The 19,984-nt window shown below is 36.5% G+C and overlaps 1 protein-coding gene across 3 annotated transcripts in view; it reads right to left on the bottom strand.

Moving 5' to 3' along the window:
- The window catches only part of Wwp1 (WW domain containing E3 ubiquitin protein ligase 1), a 91,298-nt gene that overhangs the window by 15,745 nt on the left and 55,569 nt on the right, over nucleotides 1–19,984 (bottom strand). For all 3 annotated transcript variants that reach the window (XM_063257526.1, XM_063257527.1, XM_063257528.1), the window contains 11 exons: nucleotides 17,983–18,078; nucleotides 16,920–17,094; nucleotides 15,794–15,848; nucleotides 15,619–15,703; nucleotides 15,375–15,503; nucleotides 13,425–13,500; nucleotides 13,253–13,324; nucleotides 11,526–11,614; nucleotides 7,872–8,031; nucleotides 4,630–4,763; nucleotides 4,367–4,507 (listed from right to left, as the gene is read on the bottom strand). In XM_063257526.1, the coding sequence (XP_063113596.1) occupies nucleotides 4,367–4,507; nucleotides 4,630–4,763; nucleotides 7,872–8,031; nucleotides 11,526–11,614; nucleotides 13,253–13,324; nucleotides 13,425–13,500; nucleotides 15,375–15,503; nucleotides 15,619–15,703; nucleotides 15,794–15,848; nucleotides 16,920–17,094; nucleotides 17,983–18,078 (1,212 nt within the window). The remainder of the gene's footprint in view (nucleotides 1–4,366; nucleotides 4,508–4,629; nucleotides 4,764–7,871; nucleotides 8,032–11,525; nucleotides 11,615–13,252; nucleotides 13,325–13,424; nucleotides 13,501–15,374; nucleotides 15,504–15,618; nucleotides 15,704–15,793; nucleotides 15,849–16,919; nucleotides 17,095–17,982; nucleotides 18,079–19,984) is intronic.

Here is a 19,984-nt window from a genome sequence, read left to right as displayed (position 1 = left end):
GGTGCGCCTAACCTGGCATCTGGTCAGTCTGCCCTGGGGCTGGGGAGCCTGTGCCGATCCCTTTCTCTGCCAGGAGTGAACTACTATGTAATACCCATTTTCTACATCCACAATGCCCTACAAGTGGGGTGGGAGTGGCCAGGGTGCCGACCTGCCTGCCTGGTCCTGTCCAAGGTCTGCTCATGTGTTTGGGATGAGAGTACTGCGACTCCCTGGCCTTCAAATCCGTCCTACAGATTTAAATATCTGCCTTGCTTCTCTTCTTGAAGAATATGTGAATATGCAGGAGCCATGTGGATGGGAGTTAAGACACTTCTCAGCCAGCCCATTCCCGCCCCGTCTTGTAGGACTGTCAAAGTCTCCTGGCTGGAGAGACACTCTCTCCAGTCCTCTGGTTGCCTACTGTCTGTGGTCTGGCCTGTCTGGCCTATCTTATCCCTGCTTCCATTTCTTATCCTTGAGGGATTCTCTGCCTTTTTACATTAAAAGAACAAATGGATATTTCTCCTGCTTCAGGTGCCTGTCACCAGCTGACTCCAGGATGCTGACTATAATATATAAACAGCTATCATCTTTCCTAGTAAGAGCAATAAAAATGCTCATTCCATAACAAAGCAAAACAAAAATGCCCCAGGAAAGCAGAAACATGTAAGAAGAAAATCAGTTGTAATTTAATTATTATAGGTAACTAGCAAAAAAATTGGATGTAAGTAGCCTGGAATAGCATGCTAAGAAGCTAGATTTGATAGTAGAGACTGAAGATTTATAAGTTGAATCCCCATAGCAATTCACAAGTTAAGAAGGAAAAACAGGATGGCAATACCTTCATGGGAAAGCAACACAGTCTTCTGACCAAGTAACTAGTCTGACAATCTGTTTCAGAAGGACAAGGAATGCCTTGCTACTGACAGGAAGTATGGATTCATACTCGTGGGGACACTCTGTGGCCTTTTAGCTGTTACTTTAACAGAAAACAAGCTGGGGTAGCAAAGTATTTACAAGAGGAGGATGAACCAACAGCCTTGGAAAAACACCTACATTGGAGATTTTAGAGAAAATGAGGAAAATCAGGATGGCATGGGATCATGGAAGACAACAGAGGGTTTTAAAATAGGTGTGGATGGGTGCACAGCGCAGGCAGAGACCACCAGACAGATCTGCCTCAGTCTTCTAAGAACTGCCACTGGAAGGCCCTTTCCTACGGGCGCACAGCGTGATCAGAGAAAGCCATACAGATCCACCTCTGCCAGCCAGGTGCTGCCACCAGAAGGCCCTTTCCTACGGGCGCACAGCATGCGGAGAGAGAGCCAGACAGATCTGCCTCTGCCTGCAGGGAGCTGCCACTGGAAGGCTCCTTCCTGCAAGTGGCCAGTAGGGGCAGAGATACACAGCCAGGTAAGCCCTGTGCACCTGTAGGCCAGCACTGGAGGCCCTCGCTTCCTTTGGGCAGCCATCACCCAATAGTGGAATCAGACAAATACACACGTCTGCCACCATCACAGGAGTCCCAGTGTAGACACAGCCTGAGAGAAGCAGCCCCACCTCTATGCACCCCTCTTCATCAGGGAAGCCCCAGTGTAGCTGCATAGGTCTGGAGAAGCCTGCTCCACAACCTGTTATCTCCCTGAGGTTAGAGCCCCCAGGTGCCTGTCCCATCCCCCTGCACCACAGAGGGGCAGCCAACATGGGAAGTGTTTGAGGCCTCACAACCAGCTTTGTGGGAGGAACTCAAGAGAATGTCAAGACGAAGAATCAAAAGGCAATCTCAGACCTTTAGCCCACACAGAACAAGTCTGGGAGATATAGTCATGAAAGAAAATGGAAGCCACACACCTGAATTCTCTGAGAGGACAGCAACTGAAGTAAGGAAACAACAGCATGAGGTTGTAAAAGCAGTCAAGTCAAAAATAATATCTCAGGTAAAAGAAGAAATCACAAACATACTGAAAGAATTGTTCAGTAGGTCTAAAGAAGACATAGACAAAAAAGAGGAGCATAGGAAAATGATGGAAACCTTGAATGAATATAGAAAGGAATTACAATGCATGAAACAGATTCAAAGGGAGACCCAGAAAATTAAAAATTCAGTCGAAAGCTGGCAAAACTGCTTGAAAGAGACTGAAGACAAATTTTCAAGCTTTGAAGATAAGATTGCAGCTAGTGATTGTGAAAGGAAAGGTCTCTTAAAAATAACATGCAATCAGGAAATAACAACTTAATGCCTGCATGATCCACAAAGAAGCATAATTTAAGAGTGGTTGCTGTTGGTGAAGAAGCAGGGGTCATCACAAATGAAATTAAAGGGCTATTCAGAGAAGTAACAGAAGAAAAGTTCCCAAACATGGGAAAAGGATCTGGCATGCAGAGAAGTGAGGCATATAGGACTCCAACTAGCCTTAACCCAAGTAAATCTACACCCAGACATAATAATCAAGATCCCAGAAATTCAGCACAATAATAGAATATTAAAAGCTGTTAAAGAAACAGATCACCTATGAAGGAAAACCAATCAGAATCATAGCAGAATTATCAACACAAACCATCAAGTCAAGAAAGAGCTTAGAGTGAAGTGTTTCAAACCCTGAAAGAAAACAACTTCCAACCCAGACTGATTACCCTGCAAAACTATCTTTCAAAATTGATGGTAAAATAAGATACTCCCATGATAAAGAACAACTGAAGGAATTCATGACTACCAAACCAACCCTACAGAGTGCTAAAGGATATTCTAGAGAGAGACAAAAATGACCCTGGTTCTAGCAACAGCAGCAGAGGAAGATCGCCAAATAAGACCAGTAATTGAATGAAGGGGAAAAGTGGAGGCCCAACAATAGGAGGACGGCGTGACAGAGACAAAGCAACTATGCTGGTTGTAACCATTAGTGTAGATGGCCTAAGGTCAGCAATAAAAATAAACACAGGGAGAGTGGATCAAGAAACAAGATTCATTTATACTGTATACAAGAAACATATTTAACTGGAAAGGAAATTCACAGACTGAAAATCAAAGGAGAGAAAACAACTGTTCCATGTGACAAGAGACCAGGAAAAAAAAAAAAAAAAAAACAAAAAACAAGAGTAACTTGCCCATCAACCACAGAATAGATAAGAAAGATAACGGTATTTTCATGCAGTGGAAAGCTACTCAGCTATAAAGCAGAATAATCTCAAGGCTCCTCTACATAAATGAACCCAATTGGAGATCAGGTTAATGGGTGAAATACTTTGAACTCATACGCAAAAATCTAGCATAAGAAACAGGAGTTAATAGGATCCAAAAGCAAAATAGTAAGAGTGATGGGGAGTAAACACCTGGGAGGGAAAGGTGGTAACTACTGTTAATTTCTTATTGTCTTGAACTCTTGTATTATTTTCACAATTTTGTTAGGTTTGACTTTGCTTTATCCTGTGAAGAGTTTGCTTTGTTTGATGACAGGGGCAGCTGTTTTGAATATAATGGGACGTATTATGGTAATCTTGGTTTCCTATTATGTTGCTTTGAAGTGTTATGATGCTTTCATTCATTTGTTTAATTGTTTTTATTCTGTTTTATTATGTGTGATGGTATGAACAGCTATTTTGAAGAAAATGAGACATTATAGTAACCACTGCTGATTTCCCATATCTTGCTTTGAAGTCCTATTATGTTTTTGTTCTTCTGTTTTGATTGGTTCTATACTGTTGTGTTGTATTTTATTTTATTATAATGTGTGATGGTATGGAAAACATTTTTGAGGAAAATGGGATATTATAGTAACCACTGTTCGTTTCCTTCTATTTGGCTTTGAAGTCCTGTAATGCTTTCACTCTTTTGATTGGTTTTATACTATTTTGTTATGTTTGCTATTATTGTGTGTGAAGGTATGGTCAACTATTTTGAACAAAACAAGAGACACTATGGTAGCCACTGTTGATGTCCTGTTGTCTTGCTGTGAAGTGCTATGTTGCTTGCATTGTTGTGTTCTGATTTGCTTTGTTCCGTTTTTTTTATTCTCCTTAAAATAAAATTTTAAAAAACAGAAGGTGTGATAAGCACTATTAAAAGTGTAAGTTAAAAATGACACAGTGACATCAAATGTGAATGAGCCTTAGACTGACAGTTAAAAGCTTGGCTTTCTGATTTGTTTTTGTTTCTACCTAACAGAACCTCAGATCCTTCATCTAAAAATGAAGGGACTGCATAGTTTTAGTAAGACTCTCCGCATCAGCATCTGTTGTTTGAGCAAAAGCAGAATGCTTAAAGGCAGTGGGAAAGTACAGGTTGTTGTGTATTCTGTTATTTCAAGAAGAGCGGTATTATTGAAAAGGACAAAAATTAAGGGTACAGAGAACTTAGTTTAACCGTGTAATAAGTGTATAACCTTACCCAATATACTCGTCTTTATTCTCCTCAGTCACCAGGATATTAGAACCTCCCAACTTCAGGTCATGTGAAGTAACCTTGCCCAAAATCTCCATGTCAACAGAGAAATACATTTCTAAGCCACATTCTTCAATGTTGTTATCTCTGGGTTAAAAAAACATATATATATTTTCATTCATACATATATATATATACACATACATACATAAACAAAGATATAAATGGATTTCAAGAAAATGCCTTATTGAAAAAATAAATCTTCAAACCTTATCCAGATAAGGGAGTTATAAAATTCAGTATCAATGGATTCCAAATCCTTAATAGTAAGCTTTTTACTTAGCATACGCTTGTAGAATGGTAAAGAGAAACCAGTATCAATAAACTTTCCATGAAATAGTGCCTGCAGGAAAAACAAAAAATTTTATTTAATATTCACAAAACAATAATTCTTAAGAGTATGATAACAGGAAAATCCTCAGCCTTTAAAGACAAAGAAAATTAGTAAGTGCGTGGTATAAACCATGAAAGTTAAAACATATAAAATGCTAAGTATGAAAACGAATTAGAATTCAAACAAAATCTACTTTACAGATCAAACATTTAGCTATATAATGTACTACCAAACATACAAATAGGAAGATAAAGGACTTTATTAACAACTGCACCCCTCTTTCCAATAAATTTTATAAACTAACCTACTTAGATGCAGAAATAAAGGGCCCCCTGCACCTGGAAAGACCTCTCTCCCACTTCTTATTTTCACAGATGGCTACAATGTTTTCAGGATGACCATGCCACTGTTATTCACAAAAGCCAACAAAGTCGTCCCAGGTTTTCAGCAATCTCTATCATCTCCCAGACCACTCACAAAGTGATTCGCCACTTCATACAGTTTAGATTCCATCATCAATTAGTATCTTCTGCTCAGGATCTTCAAATCTTGCCTCCCCCACTGTCAATATCCAGCCCTAGCTAGACTGAAATCTCAATTTATTCAGCATCTGCACCTGGGCAGCAGAATAAGCTAAAAATACTCATATCAACTAAGCGTTTCATGACCAGCACCCAAGTGGTAACTCAGTGCTGCCTGGTAATCTCTCCTAGTCTGCACTCCTCTTTCCTCAAATACCTCCTTTTCCCACTCCTCCCTCTGAGCTGATCTTACTTCCAATTTCATAGACAAAATATCAATCAGAAGAGAATTTTTATGTGTTCCACTAAATGTGATCACTGCTAACACCTGAGTCCACATTTGTTATGAATAAACTTTTTGTTATTTCTGAGTACTCTAATAAATCGCTTCCTTGCCCCCTCAAGATCACTGTTTCTATATTCCTGGTGTTACCAGCTTCATTAAATTCTGTTTTATTCTTCTCCAAATCTTTTACCCTCAAGCTTGGCATGGTGGCACACGCCTGTAATCTCAGCACAACAGGAGGCTACAGCAGGAGGCTTGCGAGTTCGAGCACAGTCTTGGCAACTTAGGAAGACTCTGTCTCAAAATAAAAATATAAATAAAAAATAATAAAAGTGCTACAATATAGCTCAAAGACCCTACCTAAGTTCAACCCTTAATACCACCAAAAATTCATTTTCTCTTTACCCTCCGCCTTGACTGTCGTTATCAGCAATACAATTCCTCTCACCCTCCTATGTATTGGCGATGGTGGTGATTAAATCTAGGGCTTCATGTATACCAGCCAAGTGCTCACCACTGAGCCCTTTTTACTTTATTTTGAGACAAGGTCTCATTAAGTTGGCCTTGAACCTGCATCTTCCTGCCTTAGCCTTGTGGGTAACTGGGAATACATGTGCATGCCACCACGCATGGCATTCTCTTTCCATTCCTGGCTCCATATCCATTTCTATTCACTGCCTAATTCTCTATAATCCTTTATGATAAAATTCTCTAACAGATCTGTCCTATTCTTTTCTTAATTTCCCTTGCGTCAATCATTCCCTCCTAGCAGGCATGAATATCTTTCACCTTGTCAAACTGAGTAATTCCCTGGCCTCCTCTTGGGAATCAAGTTATTACCATGCTCCACCTGTTCATGATACATAACAGGACTAGTCATGGCTTCCTTTTGAAACACAATCACCTTTTCTCTTATCTTCAGGAAACCAGTCTTATTTGATTTTCCTACTTCAGCATTTGCTGTTTCCTATTTCCCCAATTTAGGTCTTTGAACCTTTCTCTGTGCATATTGAACTCTTTCAAGAATGATCTCTACATGCTGAGAACTCAAGTGCCTTTTGCTACCTAGATAGAGATTCCCTTCAATGGCAAAGTTAAGTTATCTAGTTTCCTATTTATTCTGCCCCACTATATAGACATATAAGGCATTCCAAACTCAGCAACCCAAATCCAAATTCTTGATTTCCCCCATCTCCTAAATTTGCTCTTGCTGTGATCCTGGTTATTTCAATAAACAGCAACTGCAACCTGACACACAGGCCATAAATTTTGGTACCACACTTACTTTCTCTCATAGTTTGCAACTAATTAGCAGATGATCCATTTAGTTCTCATGCTTACTACGACACACAAATCTAAACTGTATCATCTTTCAACCTGATCTTCCTGTTTCTACCTTTTTTTCTGCCCCACTTACACAGAATCTCTTCTATACAGTACTACTGTATAGAAGAGTTTATAAAATTTAAGTTAGATCAAGCTACTTAGCTCAAGTCACTCAATGTCCAACTTAAAACTGTATATGAATTTCCTAAAAGCCCCACAGAGTATTTTTCAACCTCATCTCCTGCTCTATTCTTTCTCCTCTACCCTGGTCCAGCCACAGTGGTCTGTCTCTCAACCAAGAACATACTTTCCCCGAGGAACGCTTGTCTTGTTGTTCCCTATGCCTATAGTGTTCTCAAAGGTATCTGCATGATTCAGTCTATGGCCTCCTTCAATTTTCCATTCATCTATCACACATCAGAAGCTTCCTTTACCACACTAAATAAATGAAAGAATAGCCATCTTTTCTCCCAGTATGCACTTAGGACTTCGTTCTCTTACAGAATTCAGATCCCTAACAGTGGTGACTATATCTTTTTTCATCTCCAGAGCCTAGGACAGTGCTTTGCATTACAGCAGGATGATATGTGCAAAATGAATTGATAAGACAGCACAATAAATACAAACAGTCCTCCAGGGAAAATAATTCTATGAGGGCTCCTGAATGGTCTGAAATTTCCAAAAATCATCAATCAAGTATACTTATTAGGTAGTTAATTTTCATTTTATAAAGTACTCATGACACAGCTTTACTCTTATAAAAGGACTTGTAAAAACTAAGTTATTATAAACAACAACTTTCTACATTTCGTGTAATCACTCAAAAAATAAGCTATTGCACATAACAGTCATTTCTTCCTAGGTAAACTTTGCTAACAAAATCTATAAATAACAAACAGAAGTTTATCTCTTTTTTCTTAAAATCCTAATGAAGTACTTTTGAAATTACACAAAGTTTAAATAAAGTAACAGTTTGGAACTCACCATTGCAATAAAGCGACCAATGAAACAGAAGTATGAAAGATGGTCTGGATTAATGGTTGATGCTGGATTAATCTGTAGACAATAGTTGTTTTTGCCCGCATACTCAAATAAACAATACATTGGGTTCAAAACTTCATGTGAAAGCAAGAAAAACCATTCTCTATAAGAAAATAAGAAAATTTTTAGCATCCATATATACGTACATTTAAAAACAAGTCTTAAACATACCCTTTTATATACCTGTGCTCAACAACCTTTATGATTCTGTTGCCCAGTTCCTCAGCTCTTCATATAAGTTCTAGGATCTAGCTTCCACTCAAAATTAATTGCTTGTTAATTCTTGGATTACCAAACTATACACTCACCATTCCTCACGTGGACATGTTTATTTTTAAGCCTGACAGTGGGAAACGCCATATCTACTGTATTTTTCTGTATCTTTAACTTTCACGGGAATTCTAAGATGTACACAAAATAATGTGTTCTGTTTTGTTTGTGGTGGTGCTACAGATGGTGCCTAGAGCATCACACAGGCTGGGCACGTGCTCTGCCACTGAGCTGTAGCCCCAGCCTCCACAACTGACTTTTAATATATTATTTTCTGGTGACACTGTAGTATACAACACTGATACTGGGAACAGGTTTAATTTTATTGTGAATGCATTAAAAGACTAAAATTAAGTGAATCTTCAAATGTGATAAGAAACCTCTCTTTTTGTCTCATTTTAAAAAGGTGGCAGGTAAAATACAACTCGATGGGCAGAATGCCAACTCAAATGTTCACAGTGGTCAGTGAGAGCACAGGACTTAAGCTTCTCTGCTTAGCCATAATCTCTGGCTTTAAGGAAGGAATTTCTAGGTATATTATACTGGTCCTTAAGCCAACTGGGTAGTGGGGGCACAGTAACAAAACAGAGTGTGTTCTCCCCTACAAGGAAAACAGCTACTGGGATTCAGCCAACTGATATAAGTAAGAGGATGAAAAAGTGGGTTTAAGGTTTTTAAAGAAAAATCAAATTTGTATCAGCCTCCCCAGAGCTGGAATTACAGGCTCCAGGCTGGAAACCTTGATTCTTAGGCAGGATTTTGTGAAATTTAAAATTATTATTACATAATTTAAAAAATTTCTACAATGGACCCCTTTACACATGTTCACCGGACATGTATGGGCTCTTTTCTACAGCTTTTGAAACATAATCCCTGAACTTGCCTAAATGATATAGAAGCAAGTCCCTAAACATAACCAACTAAGCAATGATAAACACAAGTCACAGAAGTCCCAACACAGTTGAGCCAAGTGACTTCCCTCTGTAATGAGGCTGAAGACAATCCTGCCAGGGAAGAGGACTGAGCGGGTAGAGTCAGAAAGTGTTTAGATACACACACAAAAACCAGGAATAAAATTTCCTGTTGCTTCAGACCATGTTTAGCAAAGACCAGCCCAAAGAAACTAAATCCATTCAAAAGGATGGTCATGTCACCTAACCTTTGCCCTAATGTTAGAAGAAAAGAAGGAAAAATTTCTAACTAGCAAGATACAGGAGAGTTAATTTTCAACATATTCTCCACATTTTCAAATAAAATGAAGACATACAAGAGGTTGAAAAACAACACAACAGATGAGCTAGCAGAGTCTACAGAAAAAATGACACAGTAAAACCACTAATGAAGAAAAATCACATCAGAAGCAGCAATATGTAGGGCAGTATAGCAAAAGTGACACAAGGACAGGCTAGAGAAAAATTCAAACAACATGAGAAGCACAAAGATAAAAATGATTAAAGGTGACAGACATGTAAGGCTGACAGAGGTTCCACATACCCATGATTGATGTTCCTGAAGAAAAAATGGAACAAATGGAACAGAAAAAAATATTCAAAGATACAATAGAAAATTTCCCTGAAATGAAGAAAGATCTTAATATGTTCCTTTAAAAGATACAAAACAATCGATAATGAAATTAATGAACTTCAAGTAAAAAGAACTGTGTGTGCACTTAAGAGACAAGTTTCCTATAAGGAGCTGATAGTGCTGACATTCAAGGAGAGAAAACAGTGAAGCAAAATCTAGAGTATTACAGAAACAAGTGCTTTGCAAGAAATTTACTCTTAGGCTGTTGTTTTTATATGAATGCAACAGAAGACATTTTCAAACATGCAAAGACTGTAGCAATGTATCATTCTTGTGTACTCTGGAGTAAAACATCTGATAGTCAGTCTAAGCCACTAACACTTAAATCAAATAAAGAATTTAGGAATAAGAAAACCCATGGTGTATAAGAACTTGCTATGTATACTAAAACTGCCAAACTACAAAACTAGACCCAAATAGTTTAGGCAAGTAAGAGTTCAAACAAGAATGACAAAGTTACAAAGTCAGAAAATGGAAACAGTAACAATGCTATTCCTCCCTTGTAAAATACACGTTTCTTTTAGAAGTGTAAGCATTTCTGAACTGAGAAAAATTCATAGATGTACATTTATTGTGGTAGATAGTATTTATCTATTGAAAATACTTAGTAATGTTTTAGACGAAATGTTTATAAACAAACTCTTGATAATCCCACGTGTATTATATCTTCTCCCACTAGTTGTGCCTGATTCAGTGTTCTACCTTATCCCTTAAAACACATACTGAAATTCTGTGCACCTATAAAATGTGAGTTCAAAAGTTGCAGCTGGGAGAGGTGGTACATTCCTATAATCCCAGCCCTGGCGAGGCTTCAGGCAGGAGGGTGGCAAATTCAAGACTAGGTTAGGCTACACAGTGAGCGCAGGGTCAGCCTGGACAATAGAGTGACATGCTATCTCCAACAAAAAGGAATTGAATTCATAGCTAAAACAAGGCAAAGAAAAGACAACAAAACAGAACAAAACAAAATATTCATTGCCAATTTTGGTTTGTGCAAAGCAATTAAGTAGAAAAAAAATTAAGCTATAATACCAGGATTTCCCATTCATTGCTTCATAATGTCTACTGTTAACAATATTCAGGGAACGTGAAAAACTTTGCACTCAGAAGAGATTCAGATTAGATTAAAAATAAAATGGAGGGCCGGGGATTTAGCTCAGTGGTGTAAATGCCTGCCTGGCAAGCTAAGGCTGTGAGTTCAATCCCTGGTACCAAAAAATACATACATACATACATACATATAATGTACATATGTTACAATAGCAAATATTAACAAATAACCTTATTCTCATCCCTTTATTATGGTATCTCCAAGTACAGACTACTGTGCAGCTATGTGAAAAAAAAGAACATTCCTTTTCTCTTTCCATGATATCTAAAATAAAATCAATTCTTTGTTTTTTCCCTCAGAATCAAACCTAGGACCTCATCCATACCTTAATACTGATCTACAAAAACTAGTCTCCAAATCAAGTTCTCATATGCTCTGCATTATATCACTGTTTTTATTAAAAAGCCCACATACATAATTTATACATATGAAAAGACAATGTACAGAAAGACAACTAGCTCAGTAATAATGGTTACCTTGACAATTGTACAACTATTTTAACACTTTGGTTTTAAAAATACTTCTGGATTACTACTGAAAAATTAATCCAATATAGTCACATATCTTTTCATGACTATCCACTGCATATTTTGTGATGTAGTTATTTCAAAGTAGATGTGTGTTAATTTTACCTTGCTAGGCCACCATAATCAAGTCCTTCTTCTCCTCTAAATATGACATACAATCGCCTCCTCAAGTCATAGGGTTTTAATGCCATAATCTGATTAAAACAAAAACATGAATATTTAAACACTCACATACAGCACCAGTTATTTCCAAAACAATTTAATCTGTATTTTCAAAATTACACGTTTTTTTTTAAAATCTCATATAGTCCCTTTAACTCAAACAATCCATGTCTTTGTTCCAGTGAATAGATAAAGACATGTATCAAGCTATGACACTTCCTCTGACTCATTTTCATATCATCTGTTCCTCTTTTCAATAGTAAATGGCAGTTCCCCTTTGGGTTAGAGATGCCAGGAAGAGTTTAATGCAAAGACCTTTTAAGGCTAGAAAACATTCTCTTCTTGACTCTCAAAAACTATACCAAGACCTTCTAAATAGGTAACTTACAGATTTTTTTTTTTTTTGGATAGCAACTTAAGAGTCAAGAGAACTCACTGCACATTCTATTTCTTAATAGGAAAGGACTCATCTATAATCATTTATACAACGGTATTTTATATAGGGTAAGATGTATTAAAATAAAACCTATGCCAAAATTTTGTAATCCTTAATGGCTAACATCAAGGTTACTAGTAATGGAGGCTTTATCTTCAATAAAAATGAATTATTTCTGCACACATATGTCAGAACCACAGCCAAGACAGGCAGATCTAGGTCACAGCAAGCTCACCAACAGGGCTCCTTCAGGGTTAAATATGGGCTCAACCACATGTGTTCCATTATAGATCATGATTCTCCCCAAGACAGTAAAAAACAAAGTCTGCCACAAATCTGGATATATACTTACTAAAGTCAACTCAAACATAGCTTGAAATAAGTTGTTTGGAAGCTTCAAACATTTATTTTGCTAAGAATTTACTAACTCAACCCCTCCCTCCATAAAGTTCTGAAAATAGTTAATAAACTACCTTGTCCGAAGTGTAACAGTAAAATTAAGCAAGGATTCAATGTTACCATTCCATTTTGACCTGAATAAATTTAACTCCTTATGTACCATAGTACATTTTAAACATTTGCAGGTGATTAATTCAGAATAGGCAGACATACAGTATACTCAGACAAGGTTGATTTTAAAAAGAAATATAAGAATGAACATTAGAGATATTAATGGAACAGTCAGAGTGCAGGATCGACCAATTGTTAGTTTATCAAAACTTTTTGTTAGAGGTAGAGTTAAAACAGATCAACTTGTTCCAAGTTTTTTAAGCTTTATTTTAATAGGCATACATCTAAATCTGTGATAGAATGATTATCTCAATCTCAGGAATGCGACCTATATACACATAATGACAGAAGCTATATCTCAAAGGGATAATGTGAAGATGAAAAACCTGTAAGATGCTGGCACCAATCAAATGACAATCACGCAACACAGGTAAGGTTTAATGTAACTATTATTAAAATGGTCACTCAAAATGTGGTAGTCAAGCCAGGCATGGTGGCACACTTAATCCCAGCATTTGGCAGACAGAGGCAGGAGGATCGATGCAACTTTGAGACCAGCCTGGCCACAAAGTGAGCTAGAGACCAGCATGAATTGCAAAGTGAAACCCTCTATCAAAAAACTGTGGTAGTTAGTATTATTCTTAAAATCTCTAAAACCCTAATTACTTTTAGATGTGTAGAATAAAATGAGGTACACAGCATATTTTGATAAAATCTTCCTTACCTGTTGGAAAGAATCTTCAAATAATGTCTGCCGGGATACATTGATCTTTACATGACTGGGTAGTGCATTGGACTAAAAACAAAAACATATCATACATAAGCCATGGCATATACATAGTACAAAGATATGACTAAATGATTATAAAGATAAGATTTATTTACCACTGTAGTACCTGGCACAAATAACGAAAGTGAGCAAGTTTCCACCTAAAGCTGCGCTCATAAGCAATCTGTGGACCACCCTTAGTTCTAAAGAAAAACACAAACAAACATTAATTTATAATAAACTGAGTATTTAATATTCACTATGAAACCAGAGTCCTACATATAGCCAAGGAAAGTTAAGTTATATGCTAGGACAATAATATAATTATATACAGTGGGCCAAAAAAGACTTTAGCCAGGAGGGTACATTACAGGGACAGAACACAATCAGGAAGCAGACACTGCATGATTAGCTGGGTCTTTGTTAAGTAGTTAACTACAATATTAAAGTCTACTATAGACTATTTCAAAGCCTTTGATAATCCTAAAAATCCAAGACTTTAAGTAAAAGAGACATGAAAGGAAATTGTATCTTAACACTAATCTAAACTAAACACATACTGCCTGAGATAATAAGCAGAGCAAAACCAAATTCCTAGGAACAAGTGACACCCACGTCACATGACTCATACTGGTAGGGAGAAAAGACAGAGTAGGAGCCATTTAGGAATGCAGACTTTACTTAATGTTTCAACTCAAAAAGAGAGGGTGAGTGTCTTGCCTCCTGAGCAATAGCCTATCATGTCCACACGAAGAACTTCTACAATCACAGGAAACATTTTAGAATAGATGCGAACTGTTCCCTCGCGGTGTTGCATTCAAATTCATTCATTCAAACAACAAATATTTACTGCACACAGCAGGTACCTGAAGTACTTCTAGACAATGAAAGAATTACTTGTTAATAAGGCAGATACAAACGCCTACTTTGTGGAACTTACACACTAGTGGGTGAGACAGACACGAAACACAGCAAGTATCAATGTATAATTAGATACGGTGTGTGTCAGAAGGGATGTGTCGCCACTCCCTTTAAAAAGAAATGGCCCCGTTAAAAAGTCAAAAGGTAAGTGGTATGAGGGGAATAATTCTGCAATTGTGAGAAGAGTGAACAGATTAGGGTTCATATAAGACTTAACACTGGAGCACAGAAATAAAGACAAAGAGGGCACAACTCAAAGATATTTAGAGAAAAAACACACCAAGCCGAGAGAATAAGGGCTAAGACTCAAATATGGAAGCTTAAAATGTTCAAGGTACAGTTTGGCAATCAATGAAGTTAGTGTAGAGTGAATGAGAAGGAAAACGAGATGAAGCTGAAGATAACGGGGTCTGATTATATGTGATTTTATAGGCCACTGTAAAGACTGCTTTTTACTATGCTTCAGAAGGAAAACACTGAAGGGTTTGTGCTAAAGAATGACATTTAGATTTTTTTTTTTTATAAAATCAGTTTCTGTGCTATACAGAGAATCACATTGTATTATATAAAATTTCAAGAGAAAACACACACACACAATAGACTATTGCTGAACTTTGAATATGTTCTCAAGTTGACAAGAAGAACACAGTATAAACACTGGTTGGAGGGTACTGCAGAAGTCACAGTCAGAATTTGCTAAGGCCTTTTTTTGTGACTGCTTTGATTTTTCTTAACAGATACGCGCTCAGCACCGCATCTGTTGCTGCAGCAATACTATCAGGTAGGTAGGAGACAGACTCTGGAAACGGACTGCCTCAGCCAGGAAGCAGCTCCGTCACTTACTTGCCGTTTGCCTCAGCAGTCAGGTAAGTTCCCTATACCTATTTCCTTACTCGGTAAAGAGGAAAATAACAGCATCTACTTCAAGGCATTATTTTAAAATAAAAACAAGCTAATACATACAAAGTGCTTAGAACAAACTTCAACATGTAGTAATTACTATGTGTATGTTGAACACTGTTATTATATGTTAAATATGATTAGTGAATTATATGCCACAAATCCATCCTGAAATAAAAGCAAAGATAGGTGTACTTACTATCATACTACCTTCTGAACCAAAAACATTTCAAGAGAATTTCAGCTTTTTACTTACACAGATGACTTCCCATTACGAGGATCTTTGAATGTTGTTGTTCTTGTATTATGATCAACAAAATACCTAACACCTTCCCGAGTATACCTAATTTCCCAGCCTTCTGGCAAGGGTTCTTCATTCTGCAAACTAAAACATAAATGTTACATTCACAGGTAAATGCTGGCTAGGAACTCAAAGTTCACTGATTCTATCTGCACATATGTGACAATGATGTATGCAAGGCTGCAGTATATAGACATACCCTTGAGTTCTTGGGTCTTCCCATTGAGTTGTTTTTGTATTATGATTCACAAAGTACACCCTGTCTGTTGAATCCACTCTTTTTTCTAAAAAAATAAAATGAGTGTAACATTTAACACTTATTTGGTGTAAGTATGTATTTTACAGATATTTTTACCAACACAATCTTAGCTTACCCCAGCCTGGTGGTAAAGGTCCATATGGGTCATTTTCTGCAGTTAACATTGAAGCCTGATTGGTGAAAGCATTGGAGTGAAAAGTAAATAATGGCATTTTAATACAAAAACAGAGAGAAGCTATGCATTTAGCACAGTCACATCTTAAAATTTTTAAAAATCATGATAAAGGAATTATAAACATTCTAAGATACCAAGTTCTACAAGTGTCACGAGGTAAGAGCATTCAACCAATTGATCAAATTATGGTACTTAAATGGGGGATATTATTTACTTGACATAATTGTCGCAGTGCTCTTTAAAACAAATGTCCATTAACAAAACCAATAAACTTCAGAATGAATTTTACAAAAATAATCTTTTATCTTTTACCCAGTACCTTTTGTGCTAAGGTATATACTCATATATATAAAAATAATTTTATGTATGCATATTACATTATAATTAGATAGTTCTACCAAAGCTGTCTTCCTTCTCAATTGCCCTTTACACTTTTTTTAATAAACAATCTAGCCCCTAGAAGTGAGGCCTAGAGAGCAGCAGTTCTACGTGCTCAAAGTAACAGACATGATGCACAACAAGGATGGAGAGCTAAGAGGCAGAAAGAACTTGGGTACTTGATGGTGCTGCTGAGCCACTGCAGAATTTGCACTGGACTGTAGACACAGTGGTTCTACTGAGATAACTGAACTTCAGTCCTTTAAAGGGTAGTCTTATCTGCAGAAGAGCATTATTGTGAAACATAGCTAATTCTGTTTCCCAAAGGTTTTTCTTTTTCTTTCTTTCTTTTTTTTTTTTTTTTAAGTCGGTACCAGGAATCGAACTCACGACCGCCTGCTTGCAAGGCAGGTGCTTATGTCACTGAGCTAAATCCCCAGCCCCTAGGTTTTTCTGAACACAGGTAAGTCATACAGAAACAAAAATACACAGTACATAATTTCTTGTATGATATACACTGAGCATTCCTAATCTGAAATTCTCCAAAATCTAAAAATTTTTGAAACTGTTTATATGCATCAGACACATTTATTAAACATTAACTAAAAAATATCCTGAATTGGATTTTAGAAAATCACCAAAGTAGAAGACAGCCAATGCCTGAGGGAACAAGTGTATCTGTAATTACCGAGTAGAGGTATCGCTGGTTGAACTGTTGCATAGCTCCCTGCAACTGGTTCCGCTGAGATTGCCACTGTTCAAAATTTCGAACAGATTCCATGGTAGGCCGCTGCCATGTTGTTGTTCTGGTGTTATGATCCACATAATAAACTCTTCCACGATCATCAACTCTTCTTTCCCAACTACCACAAATGAAATAAACAATTATAAAAATGAGTTACTTCAATATAAGAAACTTAAAGGTAGTTGATACTTCACTTAAGTAATTTAAAAATCAGCGTAAGATGACAAAAACCCTGAAAATACATATTTTATCAATCAAAAAAAATCTATAAAATTATAAAATATGTATTTTAGCTAAATTACCATTCTATCACTAACATGACTTCTAAAAATTGCCTTACAAAGAGACAACTATGCCACAATTTCAGTTTCAACCCTACTACCTTTCTGTCCTTTTTTGATAAGCATTTACTAAGAGAACTTGCTTACATTCAAAGCAAACTGTTCTGTGACCACTGCCCATTTTCAAGACACGACCTCAAGCCTTTCTGTTGCTTTGTAACTTATCTTCTCCCACTGCTGTGTATCTCCCTGTACTGCCCATGGAACCATGTCGCCACAGCGCCCATCTCTACCTTTCCATTCCTGAAATCCATGAGGCCCAGTATGACCAAGAAACAACTACCTCTTGTTTTAAGTATGTCATGTGCTTTTTCTCTTAGGCCTTTCTTCCAATATTCCAGAGAAACACAAGGTCCATTCCCTTCTCTCTCTGCTGCTCAGACTCAGGGTTGAGTTCATCTCTCACTTTTCCCACATACCTGCCACTTTAGCTTTTTGGCATTAATTTACAACTATTAACAACTATCTTAGACTCCTTTCAGCAACTAATTTTAGATCCTGTAAAAGTTATTAAAAATACAGTGTGGTCAGACAACTCATATGTGTATCTCCCAAATTAAATAAACAAAATTTTCAATCACGTGTGATTTCACAAATACACACATGTGTGGTAAAAACATGTGTGATAAAAGTACAACTAACAATGCATAAAGATACTACATTACCCTGGAGGCAAAGGCTGTGGTCTCTCCCATGTGGTAGTTCGAGTGTTATGATCTACGTAATACGTTCTACCATGAGGATCTTTTCTCTGTTCCCACCTTTAATAAAACAAAATAAAGGATAATAAATTAGGACACTTTGAATCAGGAAAACTAAAAATAAGTGTTACTTCACATAGCTACATACAGACACACATGCACATATATGATAAAGATATTTGTTTTATCAATGCTTTATAGTTTGTAACCTCCCAATTATTTCCTCTTTTTAACAGTACTTAGAAACTCAAATGATAACTAGTTAGTAGAAAGGGATGGATATCTAAAATTTTTAAAGTTTCTAATTTTAAAATCTCCAAATTACCAGAAAACAGAAAATATAATTAAGAATAGAAGACTCTCAGCCTAATGTCAAGTCCAAGCCACAAGTCATTAAGTAATACCATTTCCCTATGATTTCATAAATACACATGTAAAAGTTCTTTTTTACATGACAGTTGTTTGATGACAATCTGTTGATCTTTGTGCACAGTTTCATACTCTGTTCATCTATTCTCTTTTGGTTTGTGCAGGCCTCTGAGTTTAAGGACATCACAATTTTATCTTTTTCCTGTTCTGTCTCAAAGACTCCCCATCTTTTATTTTCCCCAATCTAATGTTCTTCTCTAGCACCTGTTTTTTCTTCTCTACTAATATAATGTACCGAAGAAAAAAACAAAAAAAAAAACCAAAAACTCAGTATTTTTTAGTCTCTCTTGATTTTGATTTTAGTAAAACAAGTTGAAAATACTTTATTTTCACTTAAACACAGAAGCTCACTTAAATTTAATTGATTCTCAGAGGCCTTAGTTTATTAAATTGTTTTAGTCAGATTATCTTCATACGCTAAGGTCATATACAAGCTTCTGATATTAAAGCTATTCCCTAAATTAGGTTGCACTTACCTATATACACAATGACATACAGCTAGAAAACAGCAATTCATTTAAATTACATCTAACAAACCTAAGCCACAAAAGGTTTAACTAATAACTATACGCAATAAAGATCCTTAAATTCACAATTACTCAGAATCACAGAAATCATTACACTTATCTATTTAAAAAATCATTGATATAAAACTCAAATGAATGTTCATACTAGTCTGCACTGAAAAAAAATACAGATATTCCTTTGAAGCTTTTCACCAAAAATAACCTGGAGGGTTTAGTTAATTTAAGAAAGTTCACACAAAGAACTTAAACACATTTCAGAAATATGCTTAACATACCTGATATCAATGACATATTTACCTATATGGAAGTTTAAGTAATAAAAATAAGTGAACATCTAGTAAGATGATCATGTTTCAAGAACTTATTAATGGTACTTTTGTTATTTATAGGTATTAATCTCTATCATCACTCCTTAAATTTTTATTACTTTCTACAGTAATAGTCCCTGGTTTCAACTTTTTCTACAGAAATAACTTTCAATATTTTACATTTATCTTTAATTTGGGAGGGGTACCAGAAATTGAACTTAGGACCTTACACTTGCCAGGCAGGCACTTGTATCACTGAGTTATATCATCAGCCCTAAATTTATCTTTAATTCTTATCAAAATTATATATATTTCCAGTTTAATACCTGTTCTTTTAGTTATATAATTATACACACCTTTACACAGTTTAAACTATCAAATGATGTATGGTGCTGTTTGTGAAAAACAATGCCTACTGTTTCATTTTGCATACTCCAAAGGCAACATTTTCAGTATTTTATCCTACTCTCCAAGTGGCTTTGAACTCACTATGTAGCCCAGGTTGGCCTTGAATTCATGGTGATCCTCATGTCTCAGCCTCCTACCTGCTGGGATTACAAGGCTGCATCACACCTGACTACCTTTTTTTCTTATTAACATGCTTAACTTACTATTACTCAGTTTTCAAACATAATGTACTGACTTCTGATTAGAAAAATAAAGCTGTAGGTCTCTCTCCTGAGCATATATATATAAGTACCC

The sequence above is a fragment of the Cavia porcellus genome, unplaced genomic scaffold (genome assembly GCF_034190915.1).
Source record: "Cavia porcellus strain 051 isolate PalLab524CR breed Dunkin Hartley unplaced genomic scaffold, mCavPor4.1 scaffold_10, whole genome shotgun sequence".
NCBI lineage: Eukaryota > Metazoa > Chordata > Mammalia > Rodentia > Caviidae > Cavia > Cavia porcellus.
Note: the sequence above shows the minus strand (reverse complement) of the source record. Positions and strands in the feature narration are given on the sequence as shown.